The sequence below is a fragment of the Colossoma macropomum genome, unplaced genomic scaffold (assembly GCF_904425465.1).
Source record: "Colossoma macropomum unplaced genomic scaffold, Colossoma_macropomum, whole genome shotgun sequence".
NCBI classification, from domain to species: Eukaryota; Metazoa; Chordata; class Actinopteri; order Characiformes; family Serrasalmidae; genus Colossoma; species Colossoma macropomum.
Genome location: NW_023494803.1, coordinates 41,329,927 through 41,346,833, shown reverse-complemented (window position 1 = coordinate 41,346,833; position 16,907 = coordinate 41,329,927). Strand labels below are relative to the sequence as shown.

At 41.9% G+C, this 16,907-nt stretch overlaps 1 protein-coding gene across 2 annotated transcripts in view; it reads left to right on the top strand.

Moving 5' to 3' along the window:
- smyd3 (SET and MYND domain containing 3) overlaps positions 1–10,537 on the top strand; it is a 234,947-nt gene extending 224,410 nt beyond the window's left edge. For both annotated transcript variants that reach the window (XM_036593329.1, XM_036593328.1), the window contains 2 exons: positions 8,157–8,265; positions 10,255–10,537. In XM_036593329.1, coding sequence (XP_036449222.1) covers positions 8,157–8,265; positions 10,255–10,365 — 220 coding nt within the window. In that variant the 3' untranslated portion in view covers positions 10,366–10,537. The remainder of the gene's footprint in view (positions 1–8,156; positions 8,266–10,254) is intronic.
- Positions 10,538–16,907: the final 6,370 nt, after the last annotated feature.

Genomic DNA, 16,907 nt, shown 5'->3' with positions numbered 1-16,907 from the left:
TGCTGTATGGACGCGTGGAAGATTGCAGGATTATTACAGCCATACGTCATGTTTATGGTCCGACTCGCGCAGCGCTGACAGTTTCCTCCGGGCGAGCAGTGAGAGTGAGGAAGGAGCCATTACTGCGTCCTCGACTTCCTGTTAAAGATTCATGAAAAGGACTGAAATGTGGGCTGAATTCTGGACGCAGCTTCGGCTGAACCACCAGCTGATGTTAGGAGTGTGTGTCTGCGTTATTAAGCTGATTTCACACTGGAAACGACTCAGCTCGCCTTCACGGCTCCACGACAGAAGTTATTACACACTCATCACATTCAAGGGCACCAACTTGGGTTAAACACTGGTGTTTAATCTGGGGAGAGGACAGTGAAGTAAGCATTCATGGGTAGATACATCTAAAATAATCATTTTGTTTTGCGCTTTTGTGCAAAAAAGTCGATAAAGTGATCACTTTGCACTGCTGACATCTCCTAATATTATGAACAGATCACACACAGGAACATAGTGTGTGATCTAATCATGTTAACTAATATTAGTGTCATTTAGTGAAATGTTTTATATTTAAGCACCACCTCAGCGTGGTGGGAGTTACACGAAATGTCTTGCATTTCATTTCAGCGCTCATGTTGACAGAGCTTTCACACCGGCAGCGCATAGAGCTCAGAAGCAGTGCTGAACTGAGAGAATAGACCAGCAAAATACTGACAAATATGGTGAAATAAGCCATAAGAATAAATAGAAGCTATTTGAAAATTGAACAAAACTATTGTCCAGTCAGAAGTCAAAGGTAAACAGATGTGCTGGGGTCATACCTGTTGCCCTTTACATTGTGTATAAATTTCATGATGAATGGACCAAAAGAAACGGCCCAGAATTACGTGGAAAGACGTCTGGTTCCATTGACTTACATTAAAAGTGAAGTGTGTTTTTTCCTTCTCCTGTAAAGTTACCATTTTAGAGATAAGAGGTTTTATTCTGACCACAGCGATATGCATTGTTTCAAGAGATTCAAGAGATTTTTATTTATACGATTAAAAAGTGTGCCGTACTGCATCCATGTAATGATCCCTGTATCTAGTTCAGGTTCTGCAGGTTCCGTAGATGTGCAGCACTTACATGCTGCTGTCAGAAATGTGTCTACTTTGAGCTTCAATATAAAGATAGTAAAATACGTCCAAGAACAGCCTGGGTCTTGAAGGGTTCATGCAAAAGTGTATGATAACAAAAATAAAATAACTTAATGATTGATTCCTCCTTTTTTGTCAGCTACCATGGTTGCAGTATGAATCTGCTGAAGGCTGGAATGTGTGCTACTCAAGCTAAAAGTGTGGAAAATGATGAATAAGACAGATTCTGTTCTATTGTGTAATGGCGTAATTTCCAGTTTCACAAAAGACTGAGTTTGGGGGGGGCGGGGGGGGGTAAAGGCTGAGGGGGAGCTGTGCTGGCTCATTCACTCGTGTTGAGGAGAATCAGTAAAGTATCAGTAGACACATCAACATGCAGCCTGATAATCTGTTAATAATCCAACTAATAGCTGAATCGGAATAGAACACATCCATGTAAACACCTCGATCGGAATAGTCTGATTATTCAGTAACTACAAGGTGATGCTGGTTGTCATGGTAACATTTACACTAAGCAGGCACATAATTTTGGATCTGGTTTCTTGTAGTCAGCATGTAAACAGAGGTTTTCATCAGATTGTTGAGTGGAGTGAGAATAAACACCTCAGTCTCAAACCTCTGAAGTCGATACTGTTGTATGTGACATCAAAGGAACGTTGTGTGCTACAGACTTTCTTTAATTTAGCCCAGAAGGCGTTGTTCTGTCGACAAGTCAGGAAGACAACCTCTGATTGGTCGATAAGTCAGGAAGGTGGCCTCTGGATTTATTTCACAAAGTCTCTAAAAAGACAGTGCAGCTCAGGCTGCATTACAAAGCTGCTGATATGACCGCACCACAGCCCTCACTGGAACAGCCCAACGCCAACCTTCCGGCCTGCAGCATTCCTGAGATTTATTCTTTAATGTTCGATGTCCTTTGATGTCATACACTACATTGGCGACTTGAGAGGGTTGATCTATAATTGGAATGAATTCAGTTGGATTGGCAAAAATCTTTGCATGCAGACTCAGCCAGTGAGACAGGGCAGTGTGTAGGAGAGTCAGACTGAGCTCCATCACTGCACTGAGAGAGGAGGAGGAGGAGGAGAAGGTGAGGCAGGGTCAGTGTTTAGTGCGGCGCTCTATTGTTGAGCTCTGTCTCGGGGTGAGCTGGAGTTCCAGAGGGGATCAAAGCTGGAGTTAATGGAGGAGGGTTGTTGGGGGGGTCAGATGGAGAGGTGAGTGGACGGTCAGGATGGCAGAGTGGTGACTCACAGGAACAGTGTGTCTGCTGATCTGAGGAACCTGGTATGTTCTCATGATCTTCTAGACCAGAGTCAGAGACGTTCCTCCACTGAGGTCAAACAGAGGTGTGTAGCAAATAGTTACATTTACTGTTTACCTGCACTTTAATGATGCACTATTCTCTACATAATTAAACGCATAAGAGTGGTTCAGAGCAGTTTGGTGTGAAACACTTCTAGATAATCTTACAGAGTCAGAACTGTCCACAGTGGTGGTGATAGGAACCAGACGTCCACCTCTAAAAGCTCCCTCACAGAAAGTTCCTACATGAAATGGTTATGAATTCACTGCCTGATGACTGAGACGCTGTTTTATGATAGTTTAGAGAACTTAAACTCCATTCATGGTGGAGGGATACATGCAGGGCGCTGTGAGGCAAAATAGTCCCCAAAGAAAACTTATTATTTCAGATTTTCCACTATTTTCCATCATCAACATTCCATATAAACTCAGAAGACTCGTGTAGGTTCACTGGTGGTTCTGGATAGTAAATAAAATGTCTATATCTGTGTTGTAGTCATGGCGACCCCTGGTTCCTATCACCACCACTGTAAAGACATCTGAACCATTTCACACCAAACCTCTCTGAATCACTCTGATTACACCTCACACACTGAGTTATGGGGGACTTTTGAGAAAGTAATTGGATTTTTGCTTTCCTGATTTCAGGCACTGGACATTACACACCATTACCTTGAAAAGGATTCTATGTAGCACCAGATATGGTTCCTCTATTGTAACAGGATTGACATCATACCAATAGCAGAACGCTTTTTGGTGCTATACAGAACCCAATACAGAACATTCTCCATCAATCTAGAGAACCATTTCATCATGTAAACAACCAGTTAAGCATGCGGATGGTTCTTTGAGTGTTCTATATAGAACCATTGTCTTTACTAAAGAACCCTTGACAAACCATCTTTTTAAGAGTGCAGATATGAAGTTTGGATCAATAAATTAAAATATAACAACGAATCAGCCATTTTGTTGTCAACAGCAGGTTTTCTATCCACCGATTTTTTCTGAATTTTGAAAATGCACAATAAAAAAGTAGAAAAGCCTGGAAAAAAAAAGTTTTTATGCTACGGCAAAGTTCAAAATGTTAATATCCTACGTCATCTAAAGTTTCTCTGCATCACTGTAGTGGATGGAAACACGACTTAATTTAATTTTATTTCTGCTGAAACTTCATAAATGTGCATAACATTTTTGGAGCTTTTGATTGGAAATCCAGCTAATGAGGGCAGAGCTGCTCTTTCATAAAGAACTCAGTGGTGAGTAATCGACCCACAGCAGGTAATAAACCTTACAGCTCCATGATAAACAGTGTCTGATGTGCGGAAGCAGAATAAAGCTGTGTGTGTATTAATGATATTTCCATAATCAATCGCTGGTAAAAGTCTCAGAAGCTTTTCTCCTGTCTGTGTGGCAGTGTTTGATCAGGTTCAGTGACCGATCGATCAGACCTTCATTCAGGAGTTCAGGAGTAACAGTAGAACAGTTAACCCGGCCTGGCTGCCGCTCAGAGAGTGATTTGTGGTTAACGTCGTGAAGCAGACCTGCGTTAAGCAGGTGGTGGGCCGGGTTACGGTGCAGGGGTGCCGGGGCTGATGGGAGATTAAGGGCTTTTGTCTTTCCTGAAGCGCCGCTGTTTGCTGAGGAGCCGTGATTGTGATTTAATATTCCTCTAAAGTGGTCCCATCACAGCACACAGCGCTTTGTTCTTGGTAATGATCCAGTAAGGAGATGAATAAAGAGGCAGTGCTAACGCTAATGAAAGCGCTAACAGGCCTCTCACGCCCCCACCCCCCCACCGCTCTTCGGGCTGTTGCCAGGGCAACAGAGACGACGGATGCTGCTCTGTGTCCTTATTGGCCTGGACAGCCACGTTGGCACAGGAGGAGACGAGGAGGGAGATCAGATGGAGCTCACAGCTCACACTCACGTTCAGAAACACTCAGTCGGATTTGCTTTTACAAACAGAGAGCAGGAACGAGAAGCACTTCACTGAACAGCGCAGAGAACCCAGCAGTCAACTAATCTATCACAGAACATCTGCAGAACCTCCAGTTTGAGAACTAAACATGCAACCTATTTACAACAATACAGATAATATGGAATATGACTAAGAGGATTTTATTGTGGACTATAATGCTGAACACATTGAGACGTTCAGGCCTCATTTACAGAACACTACTACAAAATTAAACCGTCGAAAAACAGGATGACAATATAAAACTATAATGATATAGTGATAATGATGATATATATAAGTGTACAAACAGATAAGAGAAACAAACAAACGAAACTGTAAGTAAAATGAAAAAGTATATTTGTTCCCCTTTTTACATGTAACATATAACCAGAAGGTGTTTTAAGTTGTGGTGCTGAAATTTTAAGCAGTGTAAATGTGACACGACGATGACAACATGCAACATGACTCGCCTTTTTTCTTTTGATTTATTTGTTGCTAATTTATATCAAACATCTTTGCTATTATTTTATTGCTCTGCTGTTATTAACAGCAGGTCGCGCCGCAGGAACGATATGAGAATGTGTGAAAAGTCAGATGTTAGACAGGCAGATTAAGCGGTCAGTTCAGCTCTGACCTGCACAGTGGAAGAATAACCTGATGTTGAATCCTCTTGTTTGGTGTGAACCATCATAAAGATGCGTTCCCAACAGCAGGGAACTGAACCAGGTTCACTTGAAGCCCATGTGTCAAACACAAGGCCCGCGAGGCAGATCAGACCCGCGACTCAGTCCTATCCAGACCACAGTGTTTTCATTCCCTATATTTCTAATTTAGGGGTTGCGCTGCACTGCAGTCCCCAGCATGCACTGCAGTCCCCAGCATGCACTGCAACGTAATGTGCGCTCTGACTCTCCTACCCCAACAACAGTCTATGGGACAGCAGTTACACCTCAGTTCTACACAATTCCACACCAGTCATGTCACTGAATTGCCTTTCAGCTGCAGTTCAACCAACATAAACACTGAACATCAGCTCAGCAGCTCAGAAACTGAGCCGAAGCTTTAATGAACTTGCAGCTAAGAAAGGACGCCAGGTGTCCAGTTCAAGCAAATTGGCAGGTTTGAAAGACCGAGCACCTGGGGACGTTTACATTTCGAATATTTCAAGTATTCATGTAATATTTTAAGGTCTACTACAAGTGCCTGTGTTTTGCTGTTGACAGTTTGGCGTATTTTGAATAAACAGTGTCCAGTTCAGGTCATAATAAAACATTAATTAAAAATGAATAAACACATAAATGTTCTCTGGTGGTGGGTCGTCACCCCAGTATGTTGGAAAGTGGTGGGTCAAATGCCCGCTTGCCCCCTATGGTTCCTGCTGTCCTGCTCAAGTCACTTACAGAGTAAATCAAGGGTAGATCTGAGTATCATCTGCATAGCTGTGGTAAGATTTGCCATAATCTTGTAGTATTTGGCCAAGAGGCAGCATGTATAAATTAAATAAGAGTGGCCCAAGAATTGAACCCTGGGGGACACCGCAGGTCACTGGCACTCACTCAGAAACGTTATTTTCTATTTCCACAAAGTAGCTTCTTCCTAGCAGGAATGAACTGAAGCATTTTAGGACAGTTCCTGAGAGACCAACCCAGTTCTCAAGATTGTCTATGAGAATTGTGGGTCAAATGCCCACTCACCCCTGTGGTTCCGGTGGCCCTGACTAAGAATATTCTGAAAGTTACAGTATTATTGAAGATAAAGAACATGTTAAGCTTTTTCTCTGTTTCTTTTCTTTGTCATTGTTACAAAAACACAAAAAACTGACGTTGTTAATGATGTGAAAGCTGAAGCTGTGTAGTCCTGGAGTGGACGAGCTCCTGCTTTGGACTGTTTTTGTTTTGGGCTGGAGTTGTGAAGCTCCTCCTGAGCCTGTTTGTTTTTTCCACTGTGCTCAGTTCCGGATCATTCCAGTTCGTTTCCCTCTCGCTCGTCAGTGACCACTCGCGTCTCTGTGTTTGTTTTTCTGCAGTGGTCCAGTGATGCTCAAGCACACGTCTCCACAGGCTGGAAACAAAAAAAGGAAATTGAAATTTAATTAAGATCGTCTCGTTCTATTTTGAAAGCAGCGTGTGCAGCGGGAGGAGTCCACCACGTCTGATTTCCTCAAAATGATTCACTTCACTGTCTAATACAGCAAAGAGAAGAAACGTTGTGAAGGGAATGCAAGGAAAATGAAGAATAACACAAACTGTACGTTCAAAATGTAATGAATGACAATAGAGCAGCATCAACAGATCTGCATTGAAAACTATTCTTTTTTCTCATCTTTCAATATTAAAAAGACCTTCTGTTAAACACTCACAGCATCAGAACTGATTTCAGAAAGCGATAAGACATACAGGTCAGTAGGGCTATTTAAAAAAATAGATTTCACAATCAGTCTTTCCAAGTGTTGGTTATTGAGGATTTTTCACATTGGAAGCTTTGCAGATTTAACTAATTTACAATTTGATATCCAAATAAGTCAACTACTTAAATATGCATGCATATGCATAATTTTATAAACCCATGATCTAGCCTCTGGGTGAGGTTAGAGTTAAAATGTATAATTCACTGTGAAAACTAGGATTTTACAGAACAGATGACTGAAAACTCTTTTACTGCTTAATCAAGAAAACATCATAAACTCTTATTATAAAATGTCATTTTGTACAAAATGTGGCATAAATTCAGCAATATACAATTAATCATAATACAGCAGATTAGCCCCACCCATTCAGCCTACAGCAGTTTAGCCCTGCCCATTCAGCCTACAGCAGTTTAGCCTCACCCATTCAGTCTACAGCAGTTTAGCCTCACCCATTCAGTCTACAGCAGATTAGCCCCACCCATTCAGCCTACAGCAGATTAGCCCCACCCATTCAGCCTACAGCAGTTTAGCCCCACCCATTCAGCCTACAGCAGTTTAGCCCTGCCCATTCAGCCTACAGCAGTTTAGCCTCACCCATTCAGTCTACAGCAGTTTAGCCCCGCCCATTCAGCTACAGCAGTTTAGCCCCACCCATTCAGCCTACAGCAGTTTAGCCCCACCCATTCAGTCTACAGCAGTTTAGCCTCACCCATTCAGTCTACAGCAGTTTAGCCCCACCCATTCAGCTACAGCAGTTTAGCCCCACCCATTCAGCCTACAGCAGTTTAGCCCCGCCCATTTAGCCTACAGCAGTTTAGCTCCACCCATTCAGCCTACAGCTGTTTAGCCCCACCCATTCAGCCTACAGCAGTTTAGCCCCACCCATTCAGCCTACAGCAGTTTAGCCCCGCCCATTCAGTCCAAAGCAGTTTAACTTCTTTGGCCATGTAAAAATGAATTCTGATTGCTTTTGTAACATTAAACCCACAAAGTTGGATTAAGTGAACTCAATGCAAGAAAAGTGTAGATTGTCGGCCCTTTACTGAGTTGCTCTTCTCCATGATCTCCCACCCAGTACAAAATATAATGACATAAAATGCAGAAGATTAAAGTGTTGATGAGGTCTAGGAAAATTATTTTGAATATTAGTTTGTACAGTGAAAGTACACACAGCACATACAGTAAGCCTGAGCGTGTAGATCAGATTACTCATCTGCCCTGATCCCTGTGTGTAGGTGTTTATTTGTGATTATTATAAGCAACATGTAAACACAGGTGTTTGGAGCAGAACTCATTAAAATGCATAAAATTAATATTTCTACTGTAAAATAGCAAAAACAATGTGTTTTCCCTCCCACAGGCTGCACTATCCTGATCCCCATCCGTCCAGAGCCGTGGAGCTGCTCAGGGTTGGCAAGCTGCAGCATTACCTGGGAAAACTGGAAGACGCTCAGAGCAACTTCAGACAGGTCAGCTTTAAAGTGATAGTTAAGTCCCCCCCAAACCGCCACCTCAGCTATTAAGGTGTTAATTAAATCGGCTTACCTTACATTTACATCTGTGTACATTTCGCATGCAGAATTTTTCTATGCCTACAATCACCAAAGGTACATTGTAGGACCAAAAGTTTGTGGACACCTGACCATCACACCTATATAAGCTTGCTGGATGTTCCATTCTAAATCCATAGGCTTTCATATAGAGCTGCCCCCCTTTGCAGCGAAGTGAGTCTGTCCATTCAGTCTAAAGAGCATTTTTGAGGTCAGACACTGATGTTGGACGAGAAGGCCTGGCTCACAGTTGACGTTCCAGTTCATCCCAAAGGAGTTCTGTGAGGGCCACTGGAGTTCCTCCACACCAAACTGGTCACTCCATGTCTTTATGGAGCTGCTTTGTGCTCAGGGGCTCAGTCATGCTGGAACAGGAAAGGCTCTTCCCCAAACTGCTGACACAAAGCTGGAAGCAGATAACTGTGTAAAATGTCTTTGTGCTGCAGCATCAACATCACCCTTCACTGGAACTGAGGAGCCCAAACCCTGAAAAACAGCCCCGCCCATCATCCCTCCTCCACCAAACTTTACTGTTGGCTCTGCATTCCAGTAGGTAACGTTCTCCTGACATCCACCAAACCCAGATTCATCATCAGACTGGAAGGTAGAGAAGCTGATTCATCACTCCAGAGAACACGGTTCCACTGCTCCAGAGTCCAGTGGCGGTGCTTTACACCACTCCAGCCGACGCTTGGCACTGCGCATAGTGATCTTAGGCCTGTGTGCAGCTGCTCAGCCATGGAGACCCATTTCATGAAGATACTGACACTCAGTTCTTGCACTGATGTTGCTTCCAGAGGCAGTTGGAGCTCTGTAGTGAGTGATGTAACAGAGGATAGGTGAGTTTACTAGCTTCACAGTGGACCTGCTCTGTGAGTTTGTGTGGTCTACCGTTTTGTGACTGAGCTGCTGTTTCTCCATTTTGCAATAATAGCACTTACAGAAGGAGCAGCTCTAGCAGGGCAGAGATTTCACAGAGTTGTAGTAAAGGTGGCATCCTATGACGGTGCCATGTTTAAAGTCACTGAGCTCTTCAGGACCCATTCTCCTACCTGTGTTTGTCTGTTGAGATTGCATGACTATGTGCTTGATTTTATATACTTGTTAGAAACATGTGTGGCTGAAACACCTGAACTCTGTAAGTAGTAGGATCCACATACTTTTGGCTGTATAGTGTATATTGGGAGAAAAAAGAGCAGCATATGTTAAAAAGAACAGTGCAAACTGTACATCTTTTATGCTGTGGGGTTGCGTGGCACAATACATGTTGAGGGGATGGAAGGAAGAATATTTATACCAACTATAAACAAACTCAGGAAGCTTATGTCCTGCAGTCAGTGAAGCGTTTGGGTGCTACAGTGATCTGCATCAACATCAAAGTGCTTCTAGAAAAGAAAGATAGTTGTGAAAAGGCCGTCAGCGTCCACCTATTGTTGAAAATCTGTGGGAAGATCTTAAACAGGCTGTTCATGCAAGACAACTTATTTCTGAAAATATATATATATATATATATATAAATGTTGTGTATGCATAAGTTTTGGCACCTCTTCTACAAGGAAAAACGTTGTTAGCTGGCTTCACGAAATATTTGGCGGCTGTGATTTCAGCTTGAGGGGGTCTGACTGAATACAGACTGAAACACCTGTGCATGTACCATGTGTTATTATTTCAGCACGCAAATAATAATTGTGGACTAAAATTTGCAGAATTTCTCCCATACTTAAGTTTCGCCTCTCTTTCTTTCTCTCTGTTCTCTCTCTGTATCTCTCTCTCTCTGTTCTCTCTGTATCTCTCTCTCTCTGTTCTCTCTCTGTATCTCTTTCTCTCTCTCTCTCTCTCTCTCTCTTGCTCTCTCTCACTCTCTCTCTCTCTCTCTCTCTCTCTCTTGCTCTCTCTCTCTGTTGTCAGGCATATGATGTGATGAAGGTGACCCATGGGACTGACCACTCACTGATTAATGAAGTGCAGAGAAAGTTGGAGGAGTGCCAGGCTGAGCTGGGGAGGGTCCAGTCCTCTTAGCGCTGCTGACCAGGACAGGACACTCCACATTCCTCACAGTGCTGTTTCACACTTTCACACTTCACCTGTCCGTCAGCACCTGCTCATGTTCTCCTGCACTCTCAGTTTCTAGGTGGCTTTGTTTACTTTGTTTGTCCTCTGACAGTAAAAATAAATGAGCCTGAATTCTGAATCCTGATGGTCTGAGGTTTATTTATTTATTTCTAATTACACTGCAGGACATTACAGCACCTGAGATCTAGTCAGTGTATCTAATATGTGTCATTATCAGACTGGATTAGTGTTTTAGGACCTTTCAGTAACACTTTGTATAAAATATCTGTATAACTCTCTAAACACGTTCAGAACACATTAAAATCCATCCATAAGCTGTTATAAACATGGCAACAATTATTAATAAAAATGTCTTATAGCTATGTTTATTATACGTCAGTGCCTCAGTGGGTAATCAGGAGATTTGGCAGAATTCCCAGTTCGTCATATTGTTTTCAGTAGTATCTGTGAGCTGATATATAAACTCACATATATAACCATAAGAACACTCCAACATACTATTAATGTTACATCTAAGTGTGTAACTGTAGTAAATTAGGGGATAGTTATGTTATCTACAGGTCACATGTTCAAGGAGAAAATCAAAGGCCCTCAAACTGAACTTTGTGGGACTTGATGAATGACCGAGAAATGATGTTGAGATAAAGTCCAAATTACATCAAGACTAAGAAGAGCCCAAGTCCAAATTATGTCAAGGCCGAGACCAAATGATGTTCTAAGACGAGACAGAGTCCAAATGAGGTCAAGATTAAGATGAGACCTAGTCCAAACAATGTTGACTAAGACAAGACTGAGTCCAAACCATGTCAAGACCGAGACCAAATAATGTGTAGACTGAGACTAATTTATGCCCTTGAGTCCGGTCTTGAGAGTGAGACTGGACTCGAGCACTACAGCACTAGTAAGCGTGCTACATGCTGTGCACTAAAGCACTGTAAGCAGTATCAGCACCTCTTGCTGAACCTGTTCCTTCAACTTCATTTTCCCAGAACTGCAGGAACGGATGGTGCAGTGCCTGCGTTTGCAGTGCTGCAGGACCAGCCTGAACAGACTGTGTTCTACAGGAGAACCTGCTGAGAGAGTTCAGGGACTGAACGCTAAAGATAACTCAGCTGTTCGTAACCCCAGCTGTACTCTGGAGAAATCTCAGATGTGTCCGTCCCCAGCAGACTGACCGTGAGGTCACGGCGTTGGTGAATGTTTTGACTCTGAGACCAATCAGACGCTCTGTGTTGAAACTGCAGCATTGAGCAGCTTCACTGCTGGGAATTTCCGTTTGATATGAGCTGGTCTAATATTTACATTAGAGCCTCTCCGTCAGCCGCCCGGCGGACAGGACCGGCCTTTTAAGGCATCACCTGCAGGACAGACGTGATGAAGTATCCGATGAAGAATGTCTCCATGTCGGCTTTTCTTCATCCGCTGACTCAGATTCCTCAACTCTGTTCAGTGTTTTTATCTTATTTCAAACATTTCTGCTCTATGAGTGTAAATATCCCAGTGTTATTGCTCAGAATACTCACTCTTAACAAAGAAGGTTCTTCAAGGGTTCTTTAGTAAAGACAGCAGTTGTATATAGAACGATGATCATTTAAAGAACCATCTGCATGCCTGCATGGCTCTTCGCATGGTGAAATGTTCTTTAGGCTGATGGAGAATGTGTTGTACATGGTTCTGCAGCACCAACTTCTATTGTTATGACATCGAGCTTGTATACAATAGAACGCTTTTTGGTGCTATATAGAACCATTGTCAAAAAGGTTCTACCATGAAAAGACCTATTTAACGGTGAGTTCCAAATAGAACCATATTTCCATATTTGCATTCTTAAATGGTTCTTTGCATGGTGAAATCATTCTTCAGATTGATGGAGAATGTATTATATATGGTTCTATATATTACCAAAAAGGGTTCTACTGTAGCCTGTAAACAATAGGAGTATTTTCAAAAAGGTTCTATAGAACCATATACAACACACACTCCATCAATCTGAAGAACATTTCACCATACAAAGAACCATTTGATCATGCAAGTACAGAAATGGTTCTATACAGAACTCATGGTTGTTTTTACTAAAGAACCATAGAAGAACCATCTTTTTTAAGAGTGTTGAGATGATAAAACCAAAAATGGAGACTGTGTGCAGCAAATGTCTGAGTAGTGTTTGATTTTCTGTGCTGATGTTTTGTGTTTATTCATCTTCAGCTTCATGTTCATTAAAGCATCTTCTCAGTATGAAGAGCAGATTTTGCTAAATGATGATTTGACAGTTTTCTTTCTGAAACTGTTGTTAAAGTCAGTGAACTGAAAATACCAGAACTCGGCCTTTGGTTCCGGCCAGAAGTGCCCAAACTCACCCAAAATCATCTCTGTGATGATCTGATTTCTGCTCCCATCCACACGAGTCCAACAGTCAGTCAGTCTTAAAAAAGTCATTCCTTCCGTGACGTAAACAGAGACGTCACGTAGATGATTTGCCTTTTTTCCATTTGAATCTTTTTTGGACTCTTTATGTCAAGCAGAATCTGTCATTCTGCACTATAATGAGGCGAGAGATGACAGTATGTGGGTCATTCTACAGAAATGTCCACTCTTCTTCTCTCCATAGGAGTCACTGGTGCTACTGACCCTCATTGGTGTTCCACATAAAGATGTAAAATATAGAACCATATATAATTCTTCTTCAATCTGGAGTACAATTTCATGACACAAAGAACCCTTTAATCATGCAAAAGGTTCTGTGAGTGTTCATGGTTCTATACAGAAACATTTTCTTTACTAAAGAACAATTTAAGAACCTTTTTTAAGAGTGTAGATTTTAAAAATGTATAAACAAAAATAGAAAAATACAAACTCCTCTCTAAAATAAGTGCACAAAGTCTTTGCTGCCATCAAATTATTAAAAATTCAAATCTGTATATTATTATTATTATTATTATTATTATTATTATTGTTGTTGTTGTTGTTGTTGTTTACAGTTGCAATCCTGAAATCAGGAGGTGCTGCAGCCCTGATTCCATGTTTTATTGTTCATCTTGTATCTGACATTATCAGATGTCTGATCTTGTGTGTATCAGTGTTACAGTGACTCTTATAGTAAAGAGTCCATAGAGCTGCCGGCGCTGTTCAACATTCCTAACAACAAACCAGAACCTGCTTAGACTACGACTCATATTCACAGTCAGTGACGTATCTAGAACCTCCAGAAGGACTAAAGTGACGTTATTTGGTCCCACAGAGCGTGATTGGTTCTTCTGTCACTTCCTAATAATGTTGGTAGTTAAACAAGTGGTTTGGTCTGAAACCCCCCATTTTAGAGAAACTCACACACACACACACACACACACACACACACACATTCTAAACCGTTTATCCTTTTGGGCCACAGGTGGTGCTGGAGCCTATCCCAGCAGTCACAGGGCGGAAGGCATGATACACCCTGGACAGGTCGCCAGTCCATCACAGGGCAGAACTGTTCACAGTGGTGGTGATAGGAACCAGACGTCCACCTCTAAAAGCTCCCTCACAGAAAGTTCCTACATGAAATGGTTATGAATTCACTGCCTGATGACTGAGACACTGTTTTATGATAGTTTAGAGAACTTAAACTCCATTCATGGTGGAGGGATACATGCAGGGCGCTGTGAGGCAAAATAGTCCCCAAAGAAAACTTATTATTTCAGATTTTCCACTATTTTCCATCATCAACATTCCATATAAACTCAGAAGACTCGTGTAGGTTCACTGGTGGTTCTGGATAGTAAATAAAATGTCTATATCTGTGTTGTAGTCATGGCGACCCCTGGTTCCCATCACCACCACTGTAAACACATCTGAACCATTTCACACCAAACCACTCTGAATCACTCTGATTATATCTCACACACTGAGTTATGCCGGAATCCACTTTAATGCACTAATGTGATGTTTTAATATGGATTTTTGCTCAATTTTCTAATGATTAGAAAAATATATTCTAATCATAAAAAGAAAAGATGATCATTTTGAAATCTAGGTGTCCCCAAACACTTGATGGACAGTATCTGTCTCTGTGGTCAGCGTTAGTGTTGGTCCTCCTGCTTCCCTCCGGAGGTTTTTCCGCTCTGTGTTTTTCTAGACAAATCTGTTTGGCCCTCCTGAGTGCTGGAACACAGATAGACGAGGATTAAAGGTCCCTCAGCGCCTCCTCTACTGCTAATAACTCTCCATCCACTAAAGCAAACAGCCCTCTGAGGAGTGCCGCTCTGAGGTGGAGATAGCATCTATACGCCGAGAGAAGCGACGGTCATTGTTGGAGGCTGGAGCTCCGGCGCTGTTGGGGCCTGCTGGACTAAAGCAGCTCCGGCTATCTGCAGATCATCTCCGCAGGCTTTAACCCAACACAGATCACAGCTGAATGGCAGCTGCTGACCTTCTCAAACAGATGACATCATCTCTCATTGATCGCAGCAGAGCGGCAGGACGGTTTTGTTTCCGAGAGCAGCAGAGAGGGGATTAGTGAAGTTTACAGCGGAGAACAATAGCGTTGGTACGTCAGCCTGACCGGATAACACCGGCTCCTCATCTCTGAACATTCCTCCAACTTAGCTTCTGAGTGCTGGTCCAATAAAGAAGCACTGTTACGGTCTCGTTCTGTGTCCAGTGAAGCCCAGATTAGTGTCTGCATTAATCTGTACTCACTATGACCTGCATTGAGATCCACAGTGTGAAAATCCCTAATAATCACTTTATTAATTGCAATAATGCACATTATAAAACAGATAGTTCCAGTCCTAAGATCTGATTGGCTGAGCCGTGTTTGAAGCCCTAGTAAAATCCATGATATACGCACAACTATGACCACCTCACAACAACTGAACTCTGTATTACTACACCAAAAAAACCCTTCTGCTGTTAATGGAGTAATCTTTCACTCTAATGCTGCTCGCATGGAGCACCGAGTGCACTGATGAAGTAAGAACCCATTTTTTGTTCAAACTGAGCAGCTGGCGACTTATGTTCTTAACTAGAACCAGGCTGGTCAGCTAGCCAACAGGCTAAAAGATAGCAAACATGCTAAACAACCCCATCATTAATATTACAGGCTCAAATTAAAGCACTTATGGTGTGATTAACTGTAAAACTGCAGTATAAACAAATAAAAATGTCTCTTGAATGTTTTACACACTTCAAATGTTCCTGTTTCAGTCAGAAGTCGCGTCAAACCCAGGCTGAGTCTCTAACGGCTCCGTACTCCCTAAATACAATCCCAAATGACTGTTTATTAGCTGTATTTTGCTCTGTTGGGCTGCAGGATCCAGTATTTAAACTCCTACTTAGTGCACTATGTAGGGAGCAGCGAGCCGTTTGAGATTCAGCCCCAGTGTGAGAAGAGGCGCCGCTGGATTGGTGCTAAATAAGGCCAGTGGTTGTAATCTGGTGATGAAAAAGTTCTTATAAAGTGAAGGTTTCTGCATTAAACAGTGCTGCGTTATCATATGTTCATTGTTATACAACAAAAACTTATATTCATGAAATAACCTCAGTGCACAGCGAAGGGCGACTGAACAATCTCCTCGTTCAGTCCAGGGTTGCTTGAAATCAATACCACACTCTAAAGGAACGACATTACTTGGTGGAAAACTTGTTTATCACAAGAGAAAATTACTCTAAATCTGGACTTCAGCCTGCATCTGGGTCTGACACACTGACCTGTACAGTTATATTTACACCAACTACCTGCCTGTCTGTCTGTCTATCTGTCTCTGTCTCTCTATCTGTCTTTATGTCTGTCTATATAAATATAAAATATTGCAGATGACCTGGAATAAAAGTAACTCATTATCTTACAAGCCAATTAATGTATATTCAAAGTTAAGAAAGTTTGATAAGACTTTAGTTGAACCTTACTATATTACAATGATATAAACACACTATAAACATGTTATAGCAGATGTCTTTTGCTGTAATGAGTTGTTTTGACATATTTTGTTCAGTAATATTACGGTGTTGGATGCTGTAACAGTTTGGCAGATGCAATTTATCTAGGTTTTCTAGGATTAATTTAGTCGTCATGACAACAAATGATGACATCTGTCATAACAATTACTGTTAACGGTTACACAACACTGTAATATTACTTAACTGTCTAGTCTGTGGTGAGAAATCAGTATAATCTGTGCTCTGTAAACATATTCGTGGTTGTGACATCACAACCCTGATGCACATATGGACTGTATGGACTGGAAACACTGAAACTTTGCTGACATTTTTGTTTGTTTTGTTTGTGCATGGATTACATTTCTAACACTGCTGCACTCTTTTTGGCGCTTGTTGGTGCTTTTGGTGCTATATAGAACGCCCTGGTTCTATATATCACCAAAAAAGGTTCTGCTAATGCAACAAGTTTTGACATCGTAACAATAGCAGAACCATTTTTGGTGCTATATAGAACCATATACAACACATTCTCCATCAATCTGAAGAACCATTTCACCATGCAGAGAACC